The following is a 24,397-nucleotide window of genomic DNA, read 5'->3' as shown; positions in this document are numbered from 1 at the left end:
AGATTGCCTTCTATCTGTAACCAGAAGCTGTGTGAGTTGACTGTTCTGCTGCCGTCATATTGAAGCTATCTATCGTGTCCTATTTCCTGGGTGAATATGTGAGTTTGTAGTCTATGCATATTTGTAACCTGAAAATGCAAAAGAACTCAAAAGGTACCACACAAACCATAAACATTATCTACCACCCACCAGAAGCAACAGTACACTCTCCCCCCCCCCCCTATTTTAAAACCATAGCATGGAATTCTATGAGCGTTGGAGCTGTTACCATCGCGGCCGGCGCTAAAAACCAAGCTATAGTTTTATAAAAGTGGGGGGAGGGATCAAGTAAGAAAGTCATCATTTTATTTCTTTCAGTGAAAATGAAATGGAAGATTTGTCTCTCATTAAATTGTGATAATATTCTGCACTAAGCGGTGGGAAATTCAGACCTGAGTATGCAGCAGTCCTCTATGACTCTCAGCTCACGGTAGGTCCAAGTTCCGGAGCACTTGTCAGCCTCAAGGAAATGGTCTACAAAATGTGCAAAGCTAGGGGTAAAATAAAATTTCAAAGAAAAATCACATCAATTTCACTCGAAACTATAATGTATGTATTGATTGCAAACAACTTAGGGCTCCTTTTACAAAGGTGCGTTAGGGCCCTAACGCGCGGAATAGCGTGCGCTAAAATGCCACGCACGCTAGCCGCTACCGGTGGTAGTTTTCAGCTAGCGCGCACTTTAGCGTGCGCTAATCCGGTGCATGCGCTAAAAGGAGCCCTTAGAGTGCCTTCGGGTGATGCAGATCTGCATAAATTAAGACTAACTAAATGAAACACTATTTTATGGTATTTTCACACTGTTCTAATAGTTTAGCATTTTACTAGCTAACTCGTGAATATATTCAGGGACATTTTCAAAACACTAAGGGCTCCTTTTACGAAGGTGCGCTAGGGTTTTAACGCGCAGAAGAGCGCGCGCTACATTGCCCCGCTCGCTAGACCTTAATGCTAGCATTGAGCTGGGGTTAGTTCTAGAAGCGTAGCGTGCGGTAATTTCCTGCGTGCGCTAAAAACGCTAGCGCACCTTAGTAAAAGGAGCCCTAAGATGTCCAAAAAATTGGCATGAATCGGCATGTGGATGTTTTTCTTGCCAAAACGGCCCAGTGCCGATTTTCGAGGCCGACTCTCTGGACATCTAGCTAGGCTTCTTAGCCGCTGTGCATCCAAAGTTCGAGGGGGCGTGTTGGAGGCGTGATATGGGATTGCTTTGGGCAGGCTTAGCACTTGAACGTCTTGTGGTGATAATTGAACATTTCCCATGATGTCTAGGATGAAAGTAACCCCCTCTTCCACGAAACTGCACTAGCAGTTTCTAGGGTGGGGAGCCGCGCTGCTCCCGAAGCTCATAGAGTTCCTAGCATAGTTTAGTAGAGGAGGGGGTTAGACATCTGGAGCTAGACCTGTTTTAAAGGCGTCTAAGTGCCAAAAAGGTGCCCAAACTGACCAGATGACTACTGGAGGGATTAAATAATGACCCCCCCCAATATTTCCCCAGTGGTCACTGACCCCCCTTCCACTCCACAAAGAACTGGATGAAACAGTACATATCTGTCTCTAGAACAGCAGCATCTAATATGGGAAAGCCTAGTAGAGCAGCACACAGGCATTTTAAGTAGCCTGATGGGTGGGCTAATGAACCATAGAGAGGAGGACCCGGGCTCAAAAGCCACTCTAACCACTATATCTATGGTGAAAAATGTGAGCCCACCAAAACCCTACTATACTGCCATATAGGTGCCACCTGCTGCCGTAGGGGCTATTGGGGGTGGTAGACAGGTGGGTATAGTAGGTTTGGGGGAAGTTTTGGAGGGCTCAGCATAAATTATAAGGGGATTATGGTGAGATGTACATCTGACAACCTTTATATGAAGTTCACAGCAGTGCCTTCAAAGGTGCCCCACTGCTCTATTGGCATGTCTGTGTGGCCAGTCCATTACAGCGCTGGCCCCTTCCATGTCCAAGTGGTCTGGATTTGGACATTTTGAACTTGGACGTTTTGGTGGTCAAAAATGACAAAGTTTCTGTTCACCATTTTCGACCACCAAAACATCCAAGTTCTAGGCGTACTAAGGCTGGTCGTCCTGATGGCCAAGATATCCAAATAGGTCATTTAAAAAAAAAAAAAAAATTGGGGGGGGGGGACATCTAGCAGTTTCAAAAATGGATGTTTTCCCGCCCCGACTTTTGGACATCTTGCGGCAAACGTCCAAAGTCAGACATGGACGTCCGATTGAAAATGCCCCTCGTTTTTGCTTTTGGTTAGACTATTTAGGTAAAATGAACCTTGGCAAAGCTGCAAACAGCAGTGGCCTTCGGTTCTAACACTGGACAAGCACTTCAGCTTTCAGTCTTTAAAGATTTGGTGGGGCCATTTTTAACCTGTGGGTATTCAAAAGCATCAGGGGGCAATTCCAAAACGTGGGGCCTCCAGTGCATTGATGCTGGATGCCAAGATGTTTTTATGTATTTTTGGAACAAAGTAAATTTTTGGGGTAGTAGGCCATTTTTCATCAAAAATACTGCTTCTTTTTTAGTTAGCATACCCTGATGTAGCGCGGGTTCCACTATATTCTTAATCCTATCCTTAAGATGTTCCACCGGTTCCTCTTCAAGTTCATGGTATGCCCGTGTCCATCAGTTGTCTATAAGCTTCTTGATTTTAAGATTAAGTTATTGATGTTGCACATAGCACTTTAACGGTTTAAAAAGCTAAATATATAAACTGCATGAAGAAAAAAGGAATATAAGGGGGCTGGTGAAGAAGCCATAGCCATAGAATATATTTGGCAACCATGAAAAGTATTGGTGACCAAATGGCATATCTGAAGTCCGAATGAATAGAATGAGAAATTAAAGAAGTAAATATGACATTGAATAACATATATATGACTATACTTTTAGATCATACAGTATTCCGGCACCCCTAGTCGTCATCGGTCTCAATCATGCATACTTTAGATATTCTAAATCGTGTAATTTAGATAATTAAATAAGTAGAAATACTCATCTTCGTCTACGAGGGTGGGGGTAGGCACTCCGACATAGATCTATGTTTCGCCCTAAGGGCTTTATCAAGGAAATCCCCCTTAAATCAAACGGCTCATGTTCCCCGCGTTTGTAAATTTAACCAGATGAAGATGAGTATTTCTACTTATTTAATTATCTAAATTAAACGATTTAGAATATCTAAAGTATGCATGATTGAGACCGATGACGACTAGGGGTGCCGGAATACTGTATGATCTAAAAGTATAGTGGCATACAGGTGGTACCACTGAGGTCTATAAGTTAAACAAGATAAATATGTCAAATAAGACTCTATATGTGATTTATGGTGATAGGATGCTAGCATCAACCTGAATTGGCACAGCTAAATTTACCGGCAACAAGGGAAACAAGAACAAAACTTCCCCCCCCACAAAGTCAAGGGAATAAAATGAATAGGACTTTTGTTGTTGAGGAGCCAAAATGTCATGATATACGTCAAAATGTATTGCTCCTCTCAAATGTGTTAAAGCAGATTATGATGAAAATAGGACCCCTGAGGAAGGCACTGCTTTGCCGAAACACAGATCGTATTGGATCCCATCCTAGACCATACTATTGTCATCTGCATTTGGGATTTGACGTTCTAATAAATTCAACTGTTTCATCCTGATACTGCGGTATCGTTCCTGCCTGCTGTTTAAAGCATCACTTATAGAATCAGCCTCTAAGCAGGTTAGTATGTGCTAATGCATTACCGTGCACACTCACGTTAGCACACGCTAACCGCAAAGACACCCACAGGAATACAATAGGCATCTTTAGCATATGCTAATACGCGTAGTGCCGATTCATGAGTCTCTCCCTCACCCCACCCCCATCTTCCATGTGTTTCTTTTTAACGTCAAGGCAGTTGATCAGATAATTTTGGATGTAAAATTTGATATACATCTAAAACGTTCATCCACAAAGGGAAGAAATATGTGAGGCATTTTGAGGGAGGCATCACTAAGCCGTGGTAGAGGTTTCTACCATGGCCCTGAGCGCTAAATGCTCTGACGCTCATAAAAATTATATGAGCGGCAGAGCATTTAGCGCTCCAGGCCGCGGTAGTAAAAAAGGGGGTAAATTAGAGGTCTTTGTACAGCCGAAAGTCGACTTCATAGCTTTGTACACAGAAACCAACTAGTCAAAATTTTGGGGGGCGCAAAACCCCAAATGAAATACTCTTCCTAATAATAATAATAATTTATTGTTTATATACCGCCAAAGCCAAAGTAGTTCGAGGCGGTTTACAATAAAGAAGAGCTGGACATTCAGCAAAAAAACCAATGAAGTCTTTGAGTACATGGATATTTGTACAGAGTAAGGTTACATTGTAGTGGCGGGTTTACAATAAGAAGTAGGTCGAGGTGATTTGCAATAAGAAGAGTTGGCCATATAGCGTGGGGTAAGCAGTGAAGACTTAGGACACAAGAAGTTTGGTCACTATTGGGAGTTGCGAGGTCAATTCCCGCTGCAGCTCCTTGAGACTCTGGGCAAGTCACTTAACGTTTTATTGCCCCAGGCATGTCCATTATTTACATATCCAAATGGTGCTTAAGCCTCTAAAAGTTTCCCTATTCTTCCCTATTCTTCAGCTTTTTGAATAGAATAGGAAAATACCACCAGGCCCACCCCCCAAACTGCCCAACACTCAAAAGCCGTCTCTGCTCTGCAAACACTGGCAAACAGGCTGAAAACCATCTAGGGCCTCTTACCTGCTGACACACTGAAGGAGCTCTTCCACACACATAGCTTGGACTTTGCTAGTTAAAGTAGCGTCGATACCCTGGATGTCCTCTATTGCTTTTGTAAATACCTGTGAATACCACACTGAAAATTATTCAAACCTGTCCCGTTCCAAACTTTCATTTTTTTAGTCTTAAAGACACTGTGGGTTTAATTTAGCAAAAAATTTTCTTGTTGGCAAAGAATGGGAAAAACTGTTTGAAAAATCAAGCTCTGCACCCTGCCCCCTTCCCACCTCTAGGCAGTGGGAGGGGGTGTTGGAACGGTCACGGGGCCATGGTCCGCATGCGTGTGGCCATCGGCTCTGCCAGTCCCCTACCCCAGAACAGGAAACTGATGTCAGAAGGGGTGAGGGCTAACAGAGCTAACGGCCACACGTATGCGGACCACAGCCTTGTGACCACTCCATGCACCCCCCGCCGCCTGCGCCTCTCCCTTGATATGCTAGAGGTCTTAGCCAAAACAGCTGCTGATTTTTAGATCCACAATTGTATTCATTCAAGTATCATATTTGTCTATGCATTACGTATGTCAACCTTGTTACCCGTTCTGAGCTCATTGGGGAGGATGGAATATAAAACAAACCAAATAAATAAATAGGCTTTATTCTAAAGAGATTTTTTCATGAGCACAGGATGGGGAAAATCATTTTCTAATAATGCTTGTAGAGTGAAATTAACAATATAACATGCTGCTTTATACATTAATTATATCAGGAAAAATAGCCATTAAACATTGATATTAGGACTATCATTCAGGTAAATTTAGAGATCTCCAGGCTATACACTGGGCATTATGGTACACCGTCAAAAGCGCAGAGGAACGGCATGCCAACAATCCCGTGCTGACAATTGAGCGCAGGAGAAATGCGCACTGCCGCTTCCGCCGCTTTGAGGCCTTACATTTTATGCTGTGAGGGGGGTGGGGGGAAAACTGCTCATGCTCCCATTGGGGGGGGGGGGCTTGGGTTACACTGAAATCTCCTGTCCTTTTCGCTGTTCGGGAGTTTTCAGTGTAGTGGGGGTTCCCCCACACACACACACACACACTTAGAGCCCAAAAGGGAAGGCCTCAAAGCAGTGGAAGCGGCGACGTGCATTTGTCGTGAGAGGGAAAAGAGGATGAGACGAAGAAGAAGAAGTCCTGGTGGGATACAGGTGAAGCAGGATAAGTCCTTTGGATAAAGGTGAAGTAACCAGACCTCACAGGAGAAAAAACCCCTCCCCTCCCTCTTGCTCTAATAAATCAGTATATTAACTGTAAAAGATATTTCATAATCCACTTGCCAGCTGGCCTATAGTGATTGAGAAATATTCTGTTTCTGAGTTAGCTATGGTAAGCAAAAACTTGTAAGAAACAAGACTTAAATTCCGATGCATGGCACCTGGCCGGATATTATGCAAAGAGGAACACAGCTCATGGTCAGAAAAACAGAATTCTCAAGAACATTATTTAGCAAGATATATCATGTGTTACCACAGTAGAGAAGGAATTTTGGACTCGGAATTGCATATATGGTAAAGGGAAAAGGACATTTGCGGGAAAAGGTTAGGCCTTACGGCAAACTGAACAGACGTATAAGATGACACAAATAGATAAGCCAATAAATGAATCTACTTATGTATTGACGTATAAGAAAAACAACCAATAAAGATGTATCATGTGATTTAGGCTAACGTGGTATTGACCACCAAAAAATGTATAAAACCTGGCCTATAAGCAGAAGTAATCTGAACAGACATCATAGGACCCTCAGGCCTGAGGATCACATCTGTTACATTATATGCTGAATGATTTATTCTTGTAAGCTGTTACTGATTTGGAAATAAATATATACCTATTGAAACCAGTATATAGTGTGTGGAGTCTCCATTTCGAGGTAGGCCTAGACAGCGGCCTACTTCAGTGGTGACCCACGACTGTGTAGGACACGAGCCTTAAACGACCTCACTGGATTGCAGGCATAAAATCTGCTTGTCAGATTGCCTCTCCATTACTTTTGGCCAAAAGTTTGATTCTGGGTTTTATTTCTGTACTTATGCATTGTTTTCAACTAAACTTCCTTATTTTACAGATTTGCTGTGTTGCCTTCTTTATCTTGTTCCCCTTTTTTTTTTTATGCCGCACTTCTCCTTCATTTCCTTTTTAAAACCATCAATTAATAATAATTTATCGGATAGATTTAGTTTACAAAGGGGGGTTAGACAAGGTTGTCCTTTGTCTCCTTTGCTTTTTGATGTTGTTCTGGAACCCTTGTTGATAGCTATTAATCAGGCAAAGGAGATACAAGGAATTCCGTTTTCAAGTTGGGAATATAAGCTCTCCGCTTATGCGGATGATATTCTGCTTTATTTGAGGAAACCAGAGACTACTATTCCATGTTTGCTTGAATTGATTGAAAAATTTGGAAAGTTTTCTGGGTACAAGATTAATTGGAGCAAATCGGAAGTGCTACCACTTAATGTACATTGTACCAAAGGATTATTTGATTCATTTACATTTGTTTGGAAAGAAGATGGATTAAAATATTTAGGAATCAATATCAAAAGTAATATTGAGGATACAGTAAAGGAAAATGAAAAACTTTTATTAAAGAAAGTAACGGAAATGTGTGAGCAATGGAATCCTTTATATTTATCTTGGTGGGGGAGAGTTCAAACAATTAAAATGATGATATTGCCTGTGGTTTGTTATCAAATGAGTATGATACCAGTTTTTTTTCAGGGGTCATTTTATAAAAAGTTGAATGGTATTCTTACAAAATTTGTTTGGTTGGGGAAAAGACCTAGAATTGCTTTAGTAAAGTTACAAAAAACAATTGTGGAAGGGGGGGTAAATTTTCCAAATTTTTATAGGTACCATCAAGCCTATATTTTAAGACAGGGTATGTATTGGGTCCTTCCAGAGCTCATGGAGAATGTCCCAGACTGGTTGTATTTAGAATGGCGACTCATGTTTCCTATACATTTGGTTCATCTTTTGAGTATACCAATGCCTAATAGATACAAAGGGAATAGAATTTTGATTGATACTTGGAAGACTTTGAGATATGTTACTAAATTATCACCTATTCCAATTTTTAAAACATTAAATCAATCCATTTGGCTAAACTCCAAGATTAAAATAGGCGGTCATAAAATTCTCTGGAAACAATGGATCATTGCAGGAATAAGAACTTTAAATGATGTTATTTCAAATGGTAAGCTGCTTAGTTTTTCACAGCTGCAACATAAATACGGTTTTACTAAGTCACAAAGTTTTAAATGGTTGCAGCTGAAGCAGGCTATTCAGGAGGGGTTCCCTGAATGGAAAGATCTTGATACTCAATATAGTTTGGAAATCCTATGTTTCCAGGCGGATTTCTTGGGTCACTAAGCCGCTAAGTGGTATAAATTGATATATGGTTTTACAAATAAAAAACAAAAAACGGGTCTAAGAGACATTTGGAGCATTAAGATTAAGCATCAAATTTCTGCTTCTCAATGGCCACGAATTTGGTCTTGGAGAATTAGATGTACAGTGTCGGCATCTATGAGACAGACTTGGTTCTTTTTGTTGCATAGAGCTCTTTTGACCCCAGTACGTTTACAAAAGTTTGATAGCTCTAGATCTAATAAATGTTAGCACTGTAATCTAGAAGCAGGGACTTTGGATCATCTAATTTTTTATTGTCCTTGTATTAACGCCTTCTGGAAGTCAATTTGGTCTCAAATTAATTATTTTCTAGAAAATCCAGTTGCTATGTCATATGATACAATTTTGTTTGGAACAATGATGAGAGCAAAGAGTCAAATTTCAGCAAATAATAATAAATTACTAATGATTATGACAGGAGTTGCCATTCAGAATATAACTAGAAATTGGAAAGATTATACAAGACTTAACTATACTTTTTGGTGGAATTCTATATGTTATATTTATAAAATGGAACGAATTCTTGCTATGCAAAAAGGAAATTATAACAAGTTTAAAAAAATTTGGGGGCCATTGATTGAATATTCGAATGATTAGACACTTTTTTTTTATAGAAGAATAATATGATATGGGATTGGGAGGGTATAATGTGTGAGATTCAAATAAAATGTTGATATGTGTGGAAGGGAAGGGGGGAGGGGGGATAATATAAGATTTAATATTATATGAAGTATACAAGTGAATTGTATGAATATTGAATGATTATTGTATACTTGTTATGAGATATGAAAATGAATAAAGAATTGGAAAAAAAAGAATATGTTCTGCCTTATACACTATTTTCTTTTTCAGCACTAATCTTTTTCTTTTTGTTTTTTTACGTAGGACTCACGGGTGTCAAATTTGGATGGTCCCGGACCCTGGAGCGGTTTTTCTGCATTGCCTTGCCCGGGACCGACTTCCCATCCTCAATTGTCCTATTGGTCCTTCACACTGCAGTTAGTGAAAACAAGAACTAGGGGGTAACGCAGCATAGCATAAAGGACTGGCGCTAGAGTAGCCAGCGTAGTATAAGGACTGGCGTTAGAGTAGCCAGCGTAGTATAAGGACTGGCGCTAGAGTAGCCAGTGTAGTATAAGGACTGGCGCTAGAGTAGCCAGCGTAGTATAAGGACTGGCGTTAGAGTAGCCAGCGTAGTATAAGGACTGGCGTTAGAGTAGCCAGCGTAGTATAAGGACTGGCGTTAGAGTAGCCAGCGTAGTATAAGGACTGGCGTTAGAGTAGCCAGCGTAGTATAAGGACTGGCATTAGAGTAGCCAGCGTAGTATAAGGACTGGCGTTAGAGTAGCCAGCATAGCATAAGGACTGGTGCTAGAGTAGCCAGCATAGCATAAAGACTGGTGAGAAAAGAAGCCAGGATAGCATATATAATGGAGCAATATTTACGGCCGTTATTACTTTATCTCTGTGTAAATCTTATGTTTACTTCTTCTCCAAACTCTTTCCTTGGTACAGACACTGATTCAATTGCTGGTTGAATTATTTCCTCTGCTCGGATAACGCCTGGCCTTCCATTTTTCTGTCCACAGGTTAACCATTTTGTAATATTACATTTTATAGTGATATTGTATTTTGATGCTTCTATGAATCCACTGTCTTACATTTTGATGTTTCTCTGCATCCGCATCGTTGGTGCCATGTGAAATCATTCACCTATATATATCTCTTTGGTAAATAATCTCTAAATCTGACCTATTACTGTTATCTATATATATCCATTTTCTGTCAGCATGCATCTTTGTGAACCTTCATTATCATAAGTGTTGGGGAACTGATGCCTGACTTCTTTTATCTCGTTCTTCCTAAATTTTCCTCCTTCCTAAATTTTCCTCCTGGTACCGGCTGGTGCATACTTGGTGTTCAGGCATATTTTTGAGGGCGGTCTTTATGCCAGTAATCTCTACTGAACGCCTATGAAATATATGTCTTCAAATCTATCTTTCTCAACCTCTCTTCTCCATGAGAGTCCTGGTATCTTTTCCCCGGGTCATTGCACATGACCTACAGGGGTTCAGGGACACACATCGTTGTTCGTCTGTGATCACAACCAGACACTGACTCATACAATAACTTCCTGTGTCAGCGTCTCATTGGTGATCTGCTCCACATCCTAATTTCTTATCTATTCCGGTAGTCTAATAAGCCTCTAAAGGGAATCCAGGGGGGAAGCGCCCCATGGCTATAAACCCCTCTTACACATACATTATTAGTCTGACCTACAAACAAGCTCCTCCGTTCCTGTTACCATCACAATCTCTCCCTGTAGATTTGTATATTATTGACCATCCAGAGGGGTGGGCTGCCCAGAGAGGTGGACTGTGGGGGCTTGCCAAACTAACCACACCATTTGCTATCTCTTAGGTTATTTCACAACTGTTGAGCTCCATTTCAACAGCTGTGAAGAGGGGGGTGAATAAAGGTGACATTATTTTTGTTTTTTGATCACAGACGGATTTCGCATACACTATAAACAGATTACTGGAGAACAGAGAAAGATAATGCACGAAGAAAGCAGAAACTGTATTTGCACAAGAAATAAATATATGTCCAATTAATAGACAAGGTGACAATGCCCTAGTTTTTCTTTCTCTTGCCTGTTCCCTCTTGATTCCATCTGCCGTTGGTTTTTCACCGATCTTCTGTTAAGCCGTTGCTTAGACATTCCTGTTCCTCCTTCTGCCCCCATATTTCCTACCATTGTTGAGCCGAAAGTATACACCTCTTCTCTGCATTGTGCTTTGTGTTACCTAGCCCCTTATGATGTCACCATACTGCTTGCTTATGACGTTGCTTTCCCTGACATACCATCTTACTTTGCCAAGCTTTCTTTATTTACGCTTGATATGTTGTCTTCCTGGATTTTATTAGTGTAAGTGGTATTATCATGTGTGGCCACTATTTTGTATGGGTTTTGGCTTATTAGTTCTGTTTTTATGGGTTCATTTTTTTGCTACTGACAAGAGAGGGTCTTCTAGCCTTAGTACAGCTCTGAGTCTGCGTTTTACTGTAATATTTTCAGCTTGTCATGCTGTCTGATGGCTTCCTTTGTTCTTCCGTTTATGCTTTACATTTTAGCTGTCGCTTGTGTACTGGCCTGTGTAATATATGGCACTTTATGGGAAAGCGAAAGCATTGCTCTCGTGGTTTTTGTTTCCTGTTCTTTTGTGGTCACGAACCAGAAAAAAAAAAAAAAAACTGGGGGGAGTGAGGAGGATGAGATTGAATGAGACTGAAAGAGGAAGTATATATTTTAACTGTGTTTCAATGTTACCATAAGCTTTCATTAAAACAATTATTTATTTCATATAAGTTTGCTGGATTATAAAGGATTGTTTTTGAGAAAGAGAAGAACAAAATTACAGAAAAGATTTGAGATCACTATTGTTTTTATATATAAAGATAAAGAGTATTGGAAAGAAGGGATAAGAGACAAATACCGGAAGTCAACAGAAAGTGTTATGTTAGATTGGCAATGAAGTGAATATATAAGCAGATTATTGAAGTTCATAGAAAGATAGTGTATGTAGATAGGAGGGATTCGTGACAAGTGATTATGTCTAACCAAATAGCTAGATAACTGACAATGTAAAAATAAACGCACCCTTTGTCTTTCTAGGTCTGGGATTTTTTAATATGGGCGTTTCCCATCACCTCGCTTTTTCCCATTACTAACGATCATTTGGTTTCTACAGTTAGGAAAAACTACAGTGCATTTGAAGAGAACACCGAATGATTTCTATGAGTACTCTAAATTAAAAAAAAAAAAAAAAGGAAATAAAAAATTATACAAGAGGGGCGCTACCTTAATACTTGCTAGCAATTAATGTCGATCCGTTTTCCAGTACATGAGTTATTATTTGTTGTATTAGGACATATGTCAACTTCAGTGTTTTTGGAAATACGAGTGGATTTCCATTTATGAGCGCTCTCTATAATTATCAATATAAAGAAAGAAGATTTATTTATTTATTTATTATTCATGTCTCTACAATAACTGGAACATATTGCATAGGGTTCTTATGATCCACTCCTATCCCAAATGGTAATATTAATTAATGTTGTGCTAACATACCGAAGTGAGAATAACTTCTGCTTTTTATTTCTTAAACCCCAAGCCAAGTTTTTGAGTGTTCCAACAGAGAAACATATTCTATAATGTTAACCCATTAAAAGTTGTTCACTTCTTGTTAGAAGAATTATTTGTCTAGCTTTAAGCAATGTGTATTGTTCTGTTTGGTTTTTTTTCCCTTAATGAAATATATTATGAGCTAAACAACTATGACTTTGCTAGATTTCTATTTATGAGTACTCAATATAATTAGCAATATAAAAGAAAAAACTATTGTTCCTTTACTTATCATAACAGTTTTGAAAAACTTCTAGCAGTCTTTCTCTCTCTGCCTTTTCTTGGAACTTGTAAAAGAAATGTTACTTCCTCTTTTTCTTATATATTCTCTGATACACGCAGGAATACTTTCTGGTTTAATACAATACAATCAGCGTTTGGCTTTATTTAAAAAAATGGTTCTAACTGTTGCTTAAGAACTTTTCTAATAAATTGCTGAAGGAAATGTCCAGTCCTATTGATTGGAATTCAAAAATATTGTAGTTTAGGTCTTTTTGCTGATTGAATATTAGTGAAAGTCAATATTAGTGAGTCAAACAAAATTGAACCCATGATTCGATAGAATCCCATGGGAAGGACATTTCTCCCATAAATCCTATTTTATTTTAATTTTTAGGGTTTATCATCTTTATTTTAGTATGTTTCAATATAACCTATGTGTTAATATGTCTAAGGCTATAGCTTAGCCATCCTTTTGCTTGGGTTTTGACTCTTTGCTAATTCATATTTATGTTTAGCATATTACTTCTGTCCTTTGAACATCATATGCCATTGTAACTATAATTCCCTTAGGCTGACAAATATAATTCAGCCATTACATATATTAGACCTTAGTCTATTTGAATTAAAGCAGATAAGTTTTTGTTTTCTTTTGTATGTCATCTTTTAACGCTATACCTATCCTGTTAGTAATATTGCTCAGGTATTGTTGGAAACAAGTTAGATGATATATACAGTACAGATATTTCTGCCTTATTAATTGTGGATCACTTCAGAAAGACAATTGCCATATCAGAGGAAGCTGTATGCTACATGAGAATCCGTGTTTACACCCTTTTAATTAATTAATGACTTATTTACATAATTATGGACTAATGCTATTTGAAATATCATCGATGAAAAATTTTCAGCCGTATGAAACCCTGACGACGGATGAGCCCCAAAGGAAGGATCGTGCTACCAGAGAAAGCGCCTAGACTTACCAGCAAAGACTTCCTGACTGTTGCTACCAAAGACAGGATGACCTTTATGACCTTGAACTTCTACAGCTTTAATTATGGACTTATTAATTTGCACTTTAACTCTTTTATGGACTCATGCAGTATTAGTATATATATTTTTTTCATGTGTTGATAATTATTTCTAACAGCCCTATTGCAAGATTTGTGTGTTTTTCTTGATTGTGACTTTATGCATTTTCATCCTGTTTTGACTCCCACAATAGCTCCCTAGTTATTTTCCCTTCCAGTCAGATTCTTTCCATCCCCTTTCTTGCTGCTAAGCTGAGGAGAAGTGCAGTGAAGAAGAAGTAATGAGCCCAGTTGAAGGATGATGACGTAAGATTTGATGTGGTTACCTGGACTTTCACCCCTGGCGTCTGGACCCAGCCGAGTCTGCACTGATCCCAGCTATTTTGGAAGAGCATGGAAATAATCTAACTTGTTAATTTATCCCTCCATCCCTTTTGGATGTAGTATGCTCATAACAGGATGAAGCCATAAAAGGAGAATATATTAAAACGTATCAGATTAAATTATGAACCCCTGCAGATGCCTAGTTGCTCGAACTATCCCAAATGTTGAAATAGAGACCCCTATACAGACCCATACACAACATTTTTGATAATCTTGACTTGGCTGATTTTGATGCACCTCCCTATGAAACACCAATAGCTGATTTCCCCTCCCAAGAGCCACCACCACGTCAGTACTTTATTCTGATGTTTCTAACACACTAGTATAAGCTCTGCAGTCATACCCCAGGTGCCTACCTGACTTTTACATTGCATATTATCCTAATTATTGATTGCATATTATCACATTGTATTAATAATTTTATTGTGACATGTTATGCTGTTCTGTTCCGGGTTAGTATAGTATGGGTGGGCACTTGTCCTTTTCATTTTTACCATATACAATTTCAAGTACGTGGCCCTAGGCCTGTGCTGTATGATCACTGACACAATCTACCTTCTGACCGAATATCCGGATGTCAAAGCCACCTGAAGGGGCTTTGAAGAGGGGATGAGAGGGAAAAGAGGATGAGACGAAGAAGAAGAAGTCCTGGTGGGATACAGGTGAAGCAGGATAAGTCCTTTGGATAAAGGTGAAGTAACCAGACCTCACAGGAGAAAAACCCCCTCCCCTCCCTCTTGCTCTAATAAATCAGTATATTAACTGTAAAAGATATTTCATAATCCACTTGCCAGCTGGCCTATAGTGATTGAGAAATATTCTGTTTCTGAGTTAGCTATGGTAAGCAAAAACTTGTAAGAAACAAGACTTAAATTCCGATGCATGGCACCTGGCCGGATATTATGCAAAGAGGAACACAGCTCATGGTCAGAAAAACAGAATTCTCAAGAACATTATTTAGCAAGATATATCATGTGTTACCACAGCAGAGAAGGAATTTTGGACTCGGAATTGCATATATGGTAAAGGGAAAAGGACATTTGCGGGAAAAGGTTAGGCCTTACGGCAAACTGAACAGACGTATAAGATAACACAAATAGATAAGCCAATAAATGAATCTACTTATATATTGACGTATAAGAAAAACAACCAATAAAAATGTATCATGTGATTTAGGCTAACGTGGTATTGACCACCAAAAAATGTATAAAACCAGGCCTATAAGCAGAAGTAATCTGAACAGACATCATAGGACCCTCAGGCCTGAGGATCACATCTGTTACATTATATGCTGAATGATTTATTCTTGTAAGCTGTTACTGATTTGGAAATAAATATATACCTATTGAAACCAGTATATAGTGTGTGGAGTCTCCATTTCGAGGTAAGCCTAGACAGCGGCCTACTACAGTCGGCGTGGGATTGTCGGCGCACAGTTGTCTTCCGCGGTTTTGATGCATCACCGGGCACCATACATTATCTCTCTGTTTTAATGATTTCTTTGTATCTCAGTCTAGACACATTGGTAATATTTGTTATTTTTGTTTGCACGTGACTACTCAGCATGACAGAATAAATCTGGCTTCCACTCATTGAAAGAGAACCTCTGATAAATCAAGGTGTCGGTATCTGGTACCCTACCCAGACCAGATGTATTCCACGTATCAGCAAAGGTGGAAAGAAGAGGACACGAGAGCCGGCTTGGTTAAAAGGTGAAGAAAATAAGATGAGACACAAGCACTGGCAAGTTAGTATGCAAAGCATTGATGAAGAAAGCTAAGAAAGAATGTGCAGAGAAACTTACCAAAGAGGCAAAAACTCATAATAATTTTTTTAGGTACATCAGAAGCAGAAAGGCTGTGAGGGAATCCATGGGACCGTTGGATGATCAAGGAGCAAAAGGGGCAATCAGGGAGGATAAGGCTATAGCGGAGAGACTGAATGAATTCTTTGATTCGGTCTTTACGGAAGAAGATGGTGGGTGAGCGAGCAGGCGGGTGAGCGGGCAGGCGAGCGGACGAGTGGAAAGGAGGAAGGGTACCACTATGCCCTTAGGAAGACCGTGCCGGGGCAGACCGCAACCCCTTTACTATGCCACTGAATGAAGAGCCAAGTGGTGCCCTGAAAAGGCATAAGGAGGTAAGTCTATTCAGGCTGATTTGGGGGAAAATGGAAAAACCATGTTTTGCTTGCTATCTCTACAATGAATTTACTGCCTTTTGCCTCTGAATTATTGGGGATCCTGAAAGAGCTATGCAGAAATCCAAGATATATATATAATGATGGGACGTAATTCCTTGACTAAAGATAGGTGTTTAACTTATTTTTGAGTATAAGTGGCCTTACTTCCTTCTGCCAGGGCAACATGGTAGAGGACGGGAGACAAGCTATAAGGTGGACCTCATGTAGAACTGCCACAGCAGTTGGTCATGAAAAAAGGTGTCCTCCAAAAGCTGAAAATGAGACTAGTTCAACGTGTAAGCGAGAGAGAGAAAGTGTGTCTGGACTGAGTGGAGAGACCAGTAGAAGAACTGAAGAGGAAATTGTTTACCTAAACTGCTCTTGAAGAAGAGTAAATATTATCCTGAAGTTACTTCAAAGAAAGTATTGTATACCAGTTCTTAGAGAAAAGCTTGGGCGTAAACGGAAGGTTCAGTTATTCATCACCGTGTGCTGAGGAGTTATCGTCAAGAGTTCCCTTACAGAACAGCAGAGTGCTACGATGTGTGGACACTCAGAGCCCGATTCTCTAAACGGCGCCGTGTTCGGCAGATGCCTTAAAAGTGGCCGCTGACTATATGTCAACCACGCAAGGGCGCCTTTTAGAAAATCGCACCATTGGGAAAGGTAGGCGACAGAAATGTAGGTCAGAGTTTTCAAGGCCTTTATTTCCAGTGCCCACCTTTGAATTGAGCCTATATAGGCACTTTACGATGCCTACCACCACCTACAGTGGCATTAGACACCATAAAGCACCTACATAGGTGCGATTCTGGTGGCGGTTTTTAGGTGTCGGAAGGCAACTTGAAATTTGTTTTAAATGGTGTTTTGCTCTTAACTTAGGTGCCAGTAGAACACTTAACTGCGCCTAAGTTAAGGTGCTGTTTTTAGTGAGCAGTTGTGTAAGGTCTTTGAGCTTAAGTCTTCACCACCCCACCTCTGCAATTTTGGGAGCCATCTGAAAATACAAATTGTACCCTAGAATCGTCCTCAACCTATAGGGGGGTTCATCTGTGATCCCCTTACACCAGTTATGCAAAAACAACCTTCTCTTGTAAGTTCCATTAGCTATTAGTCAGTCAGTTTTACCCATTCTGCTCTACTCTATTACACATATACAGCAAAAATGGATTGAAAACAAGGCCTACACCAGAAGGACACTGTCCAGGAAACTGACATAACAACCCCTAGGCAAACACAAACAAAAAATCCAACAGAACTGCAGTGATATGTCGAACAAGGAACAAAGGAAAAAACTGCAGGAATGGTGTACAAGATGCCAAATCTTTAATAAACAAACATTAAAATGAACATGAAACGGTTGGTATTCAAAAAGGTTGGAGAACCTGAACCCGACACGGTCCACGTTGCGAAGAAACACTCCTTCCTCAGGGGTCCAAAAAAGTATCTTATACTGGGGAACCTTATGGATAACAACTGGAAACAGTGATGTTGTGAACAACTGAGCAGGCTGGGTAAGCTCCTTCGCTTTCGTACCCGTACTGTGAAGGAGCTTACCCAGCCTGCTCAGTTGTTCACAACATCGCTCTTTCCAGTTGTTATCCATAAGGTTCCCCAGTATAAGATACTTTTTTGGACCCCTGAGGAAGGAGTGTTTCTTCAAAACACGGGCCGTGTCGGGTCCAGGTTCTCCAAACTTTTTGGATACAAACTGTTCCATAACAACTGATAGAGCATATGATAAACTAATCATACTAAATATCTAATTTAATCTAAATCTTGGATTTATATACTGCGTCATCTCCCCAAAAGGAGCTCGACTCGTTCGCATAAAAATCAATGAGTAAGATATACTTCTGTCACTCAGACAATTTCTTTGATTCTTCATTGGTATACCCATAAAACAGGACAATATTCAGGACCAGTTAACTGAAGACTCTGACAGCGCTAGTTCCATTTCAGACCCTATTGTGGGTTCTTAACTTAAGGAGCCAGGCACTTAGATCTCCCTAAGTGAAATAAGTAAAAATCTTCTCTGCTCGATTCTGTTACGACTAACTAGTGGTATTTAGCATGGAAAGAGACACTGAGGGGGAGGTTATCAACGTGGACCACCATTAAGGCATGTAACAAAAGCTCACACTGATAACTTCCCCCTTTAATGATAGCCCAAGTTGATAACTTTCCCCCCTAAATTTCCAGCATGCCTAGACATAGGTGAATTTACAGCTGAAAACCTGAGTGTCTAGGTTTGGCTGAAAATTTGTCCGTGTCTAAGTGGTTTTGTTTAAGAGTTCATCCTTAGCTGCAGTTTGGTCTGTTTGTGTTAAGTGAATTTCAAGCATTGGTTAGTTTTAGCTCACCTGAATAATTTCACTGAAGTGATAACAAAGCAGGTTATCTCCTGGGGAGTTCTTTAATAATTTCTTTTCGCTGTTGAGGATGTTAGTCAGTTTTTCTTTTATATCCGTCTGAAAAATAAGAAAAGCATATTAAATATTTTAGTATTTAGTACCTAATGGGACCAAGTGTCTGATTCTCTCACATAAACAGCGAAAATTCTGACTTGGCTAGAAAGCTTCTGTGGTGTAAGTGAGGCAAATCAGAATTATGAATGATCAACAGGAAACCCATTCTAATTCTGTGTAACACTCAAAGAAGTGAGCTCTATAGAGCAGTGTTCTTCAACCACCGGTCCACGGACCAGTTCTGGTCCACGGACCAGTGCCGTTCCACAGAAATTTCCTGCCGGTCCACAAGGCCAGCATGTGCATCAGGCCCAAAACAGTGTTCTTCAACCGCCGTTCCACGGTGCAATCGATGCGGCGTTATCTTCGAGCCAGCTCCCTCTTCCTAACTGATTCAGTGCACAAAGCCACGGGCAGTGGCTCCTACGGGCATCCTGCGCCTGAACCGGAAGCCTTCTCTCTGACGTTGCAACATCAGAGGGAAGGCTTCCAGATGAGGCACGGGACGTGCGAGGTGCAATTAGTACTATTATGGGGGCGGGGTCTGGGGTGGAGATTGGGTAGAGATGGACGGGGTCTGGCCCACGACTTAGCCCAGTGTTCTTCAACCGCCGGTCCATGGACCGATGCCGGTCCACAGAATAATTATTTTATTTCTGCCGGTCCATAGGTGTAAAAAGATTGAAAAACACTGCTATAGAGCATCCCTGATCCCTGACCCCTGATTCTATTACCCTTCATATCATAATTTTGTTCTCAAAACTGACACCCCCCCCCCCCCCCCCCCGGTTTACAAAACAGCGGTTTTTAGCGCAGGCTGGCGCACTGAATGGTCTGCACTGCTCCCAGTATATAATTTTTTAAAATTAATTAATTAATAAAAACCACTTTGTAGGGGTAAGAGAAAATTTCAATAACACCTTCATGAGGCTGTGCAAGGGTGTAGCTTGTAATACTTTACCTCATGTGGAGGAGTAGCTTAGGGCTTAGAGCAAGGGTGGGCAACCTTAAGAACATAAGAACATAAGCAATGCCTCTGCTGGGTCAGACCTGAGGTCCATCATGCCCAGAAGTCCGCTCACGCAGCGGCCCAACAGGTCCAGGACCTGTGCAGTAATCCTCTATTTATACCCTTCTATCCCCTTTTCCAGCAGGAAATTGTCCAATCCTTTCTTAAATCCCAGTACTGTACTCTGCCCTATTACGCCCTCTGGAAGCGCATTCCAGTTGTCCACCACTCGTTGGGTAAAGAAGAACTTCCTAGCATTCGTTTTGAATCTGTCCCCTTTCAACTTTTCCGAGTGCCCTCTTGTTCTTTTATTTTTAGAAAGTTTGAAGAATCTGTCCCTCTCTACTCTCTCTATGCCCTTCATGATCTTATAAGTCTCTATCATATCCCCTCTAAATCTCCTCTTCTCCAGGGAAAAGAGACCCAGTTTCTCCAATCTCTCAGCGTATGAAAGGTTTTCCATCCCTTTTATCAGACGCGTCGCTCTCCTCTGAACCCTCTCGAGTAACGCCATATCCTTCTTAAGTTACGGCGACCAATATTGGACGCAGTATTCCAGATGCGGGCGCACCATCGCCCGATACAACGGCAGGATAACTTCTTTTGTCCTGGTTGTAATACCCTTCTTGATTATACCAAGCATTCTATTGGCTTTCTTAGCGGCCGCTGCGCACTGTGCCGTCGGCTTCATTGTCCTGTCCACCATAACCCCCAACCTTGGTCCTCAAGAGTATGGTGCAGTGGTAAAAAGTGACAGCCTCAGCACCCTGGGGATGTGGGTTCAAACCCACGCTATTCTTTGTGACCCTGGGCAAATCACTTAATCCCTCCATTGCCCCAGGCACATTAGATAGATTGTGAGTCCGCCAGGACAGACAGGGGAAAATGCTTGAGTACCTGAATAAATTCATGTAAAGCGTTCTAAGCTCCCCTGGGAGAACGGTATAGAAAATTTAATAAAAAACAGTAGGGTTTTCAGGATTTCCCCAATGAATATGCATGAGATCTATTTTGCATGCATTGTTTGCAACTTGGTTGCAGCTCTCATAGACCAAAGTTGCCCACCCTTGGCTTAGAGCAATGGGCTGAAAACCATTAATGCTCTGTGTGACCTTCAGCAAATCAGGTAACCCTCAGTCGCTTGAGATACAAACTTACAGCAAGAGTTACTAATGTGCATTAGCACTCATGATTTCACCTAAGGTCCCATAAACGATGCGCTAGACTGTAAAATACCCCCCAATTCCATAAGTTACACATGCAAATCAGTGCACACAGTTGATTTGCACGTACAGCTTAATTGTTTAACAAGCCTAATCAGTGCCAATAATTGCCAATTAATACCTGTTAATTGATGTTAATTAGCATTAATTAGAAATTACATGTACAACTTGATAGGCACATTCTATAAAGTGGTGCCTGTCATTTCCAGTGAGTGAATCTGAAAAGGGGGCATAAGAACATAAGAATTACCATACTGGAACAGACCGAAAGTCCATCGGGCCCAGTATCCTGTTTCTAACATTAGCTAACCTAGGTCCCAAGTACCTGGCAGAAACTCAAATAATAGCAACATTCAAGAGCTAAGATTGTGATGTCATAATGCCTCATTCCACCAATGCCTAAGCCAATCTCATCAGTGATGTCACAATGGCTTGATTGTCCTATACTTGGCTCACATAAAAACATAAGAGCTGCCATATTGGGGCAGACTGAAGGTCCATCCAGCACAGTATCCTGTTTCCAACAGTGGCCAACCTAAGTCCCAAGTCTATAGCTAGAAACCAAGTACCAAAACAGATTTTATGCTGCTTATCCTAGGAATAAACAGTGCATTTCCCCAAGACATCTCAATAATGGCCTATGGACTTCTCTTTTAGGGCCGGGGGAGGAGCATGGACAGATCATGGGCGTTCCTAAAATGTATGCGCACTGTTATAGAATATGCCCAAACCGCACACAACTTAGGCGCAGGTATTTAGGCCTGGTTTCTCTTGGCCTAAATGGGTGCTAAGCGTGATTCTGTATACAGCGCATGCCTTTTATAGAATTGCGCTAAGCTCCATTCTAGTGAGCACCAATTTTTAATGCTCTATATAGAATCAGACCCATAGTGCATAACTGTAAGGGGGCGTTCATACGGGCAGAGCATGGGGGGGACATGATTATGCGCATAACTTATAGAGTACTCTAAATTATATATGTTGCATGGTGTACATAGATGCGTCCATTAACTCCTGCCACTAATCTGATGTGCAACCACTGTATATACACAGTTCTGGTTTATACACAATTCAGTTAGTCAAAATTTGCTTTCAATTCCCTCACTAAAGCATATCAATACAATGCGATTTTTTCTGTGGCAGCCCCAATGCTTTGGAATTCAGCTCCTATCCACCTAAGAGAGGAGACATCTTTAAATACTTTTAAAACCGCTTATAAACTTTCTTGTTCAAAGATGCCTTTGGTCTCTAATCGTTCTTTTAAGGATGTCTTAGATGCATCTTGGATGCATTCTATTTCTGCATGACTGCTTGACATTCTGTCTCCCCTCCCCCTTACGTTCCTTCCTTCTCCCTTCTTTTGTAGTTCTTCCCCTTAGCCTATTGTTTCTGTTGCATCTGTGTATCTCTGTATTTTTTGCATATTTATTATGACACTGTCCTATGTTCATTTGACTATGTATTTTATGTATGTATATTACCTTTGTAAACCGCCTTGAAGTCAGATTTGGCGGTATCAAAATTTTTTAATAAAACTTGAAACTTGAAACCTATTAGGGGCCTAAAGAGACTCAGACTTTGTAATAAATGTTTACTCAATAGAATGGCAATGTTAGTGGTTATTTACTGGTTTAGATGACTTATCTTACATTACAAGCAATGGCAGTGAGAGTAGGAGGCACATGGTGTGATGGCTCCATCCCGCCCTCTTCTCCACCCCCGCCACACGCACCTTCCCTTTCCCCGTACTTCTTTAACTCTTCGCCATTGCAAGCAGCACCTCCAACCTGCTGCCCGCGCCAGCCTCGGCTCTCCCTCTGACATCATTTCCTGGCCCTGCAAGCAGGAAGTGACTTCAGAGGTAGAGCCGAGGCCGGTACAAGCAGCAGATTGGAGATGCTGCTTGCACCAGCCAAGAGTTAGAGGTAGGGGGGGAGGGGAAGGGAAGGCGCACATACAGCGGGGAAGGACTGAGAGAGGCGGAGAGAAGAGGTGATAGCGCCCCAGCAAGACAGCACCCAGGGCAGCCTGCACCCCCACCCCCTTACTACACCAGTGCCCCGAATCTCCCACTGAGTGGATCAGTTCCCTTGGCAGCTCTGTATCATTGCGTTAAGCTAGACTTCTTGTCTCATAGCAATTATTTGAAAACTAATTTTCCATACCAGGTTTGCCTAAGTGATTATTTTCACAGCAAAAGGCTTTCTAGGCTTATTAAAAACAATCATCTACAACTCAAAATATCTTTTCTGATCTATAGGTGAAGGCATCCACTGAGGTCAAAGGCAATTATGTTGCCGACGAAGCACTCGCCAAACATATTATTTTTTAAAAGGCCTCTGCTGCAGACATCATGGGCCTTTATTCATTAAGGATTTTTTTCCACAGGCACAGAAAAGACCAAGCTCCCTTTTGGATAAGGCCCTATGACATTTAGAAAGTGAAATGTAAAATGAATGACTGAATGATGTTAAGCTTTTTCATATGCAGGGCTACATTCCTTACCAAACACCAACTTGTTTGTTACACAAGAAAAGTGATTTTCTATTTCTTACTAGATTCATTTTACCTGTATGACAGCAATGAGCTTTTTTTCATTTGCGGATATCCAGTCACTGTAGCATGGAAGATCAAAAGATTCTGAGCTCTGCTGGCATCTCCCAGGGTCTGTGGGGCTTTTCTCCCACTGTTCAGGGTTTCTTTCTGTCCTTTTCTGCTGTATCACAGTCTGGAGGGTTCTACGAGGCAGTCAGAGGATTAATTAAAGAAAAGAAATCAGTACTGGTTCCCAGTGGCGTACCAAGGGGGGGGTGGGAGGGGCGATCCGCCCCGGGTGCCAGCCCTGAAGGGGTGCTCCCGGCCTTGCCGTTCAGTCCCCCCACACCCCCGAAAGACCGCTCGCCCCACTGACCTTCCTGCCCACCTGTGAAACAGCAAGCAGCAGGATCGCGAGGTCAGCTATCCCTGAGCTGCTTGGGCGCTGCTTCCTGCGCCGCGGTCCCGCCCCTCCTCTGACGTCAGAGGAGGGGCGGGAACACGGCGCAGGAAGCAGCGCCTAAGCAGCACAGGGATAGCTGACGTCGCAATCCTGCTGCGGCTGCTTCATAGGTGGTGCAGGAAGGTCAGTGGGGCGAGCGGTCCTTCGGGGGTGGTGGTGGTGGTGGGGACTGTACGGCAAGGCCGGGAGCATAGGTAGTGCTGCTTCATAGGTGGTGCGGGGAGGCCAGGGGGGCGAGCGGTCCTTCGGGGTGGGGCGGGTGGGCAGGCAGGCAGGCATTCAAGGGGGAGGGGGGGGACAGGCAGGCAGGCCTTCAAGGGGGAGGGGGACAGGCCTTTCGGGGGGGTGTGCAGACCTTCAAGGGGGAGGGACAGGCCTTCAAGGGGGGGGCAGGCCTTCAAGGGGGGACAGGTCTACAAGGGGGGACAGGTCTACAAGGGGGTGGGCAGGCCTACAAGGGGGTGGG

General features: G+C 41.6%; 1 protein-coding gene across 6 annotated transcripts in view; it reads right to left on the bottom strand.

Moving 5' to 3' along the window:
- Positions 1-24,397, bottom strand: part of LOC117363463 — a 138,935-nt gene that overhangs the window by 11,992 nt on the left and 102,546 nt on the right. For all 6 annotated transcript variants that reach the window (XM_033951223.1, XM_033951225.1, XM_033951226.1 and 3 more), the window contains 4 exons: positions 23,503-23,671; positions 18,597-18,704; positions 4,788-4,888; positions 432-530 (listed from right to left, as the gene is read on the bottom strand). In XM_033951223.1, coding sequence (XP_033807114.1) covers positions 432-530; positions 4,788-4,888; positions 18,597-18,704; positions 23,503-23,671 — 477 coding nt within the window. The remainder of the gene's footprint in view (positions 1-431; positions 531-4,787; positions 4,889-18,596; positions 18,705-23,502; positions 23,672-24,397) is intronic.

Source organism: Geotrypetes seraphini, chromosome 7 (genome assembly GCF_902459505.1).
Source record: "Geotrypetes seraphini chromosome 7, aGeoSer1.1, whole genome shotgun sequence".
Classification (NCBI taxonomy): Eukaryota; Metazoa; Chordata; class Amphibia; order Gymnophiona; family Dermophiidae; genus Geotrypetes; species Geotrypetes seraphini.
The sequence above is the reverse complement of the archived record's forward strand: the minus strand, read 5'-3'. Positions and strand labels throughout refer to the sequence as shown.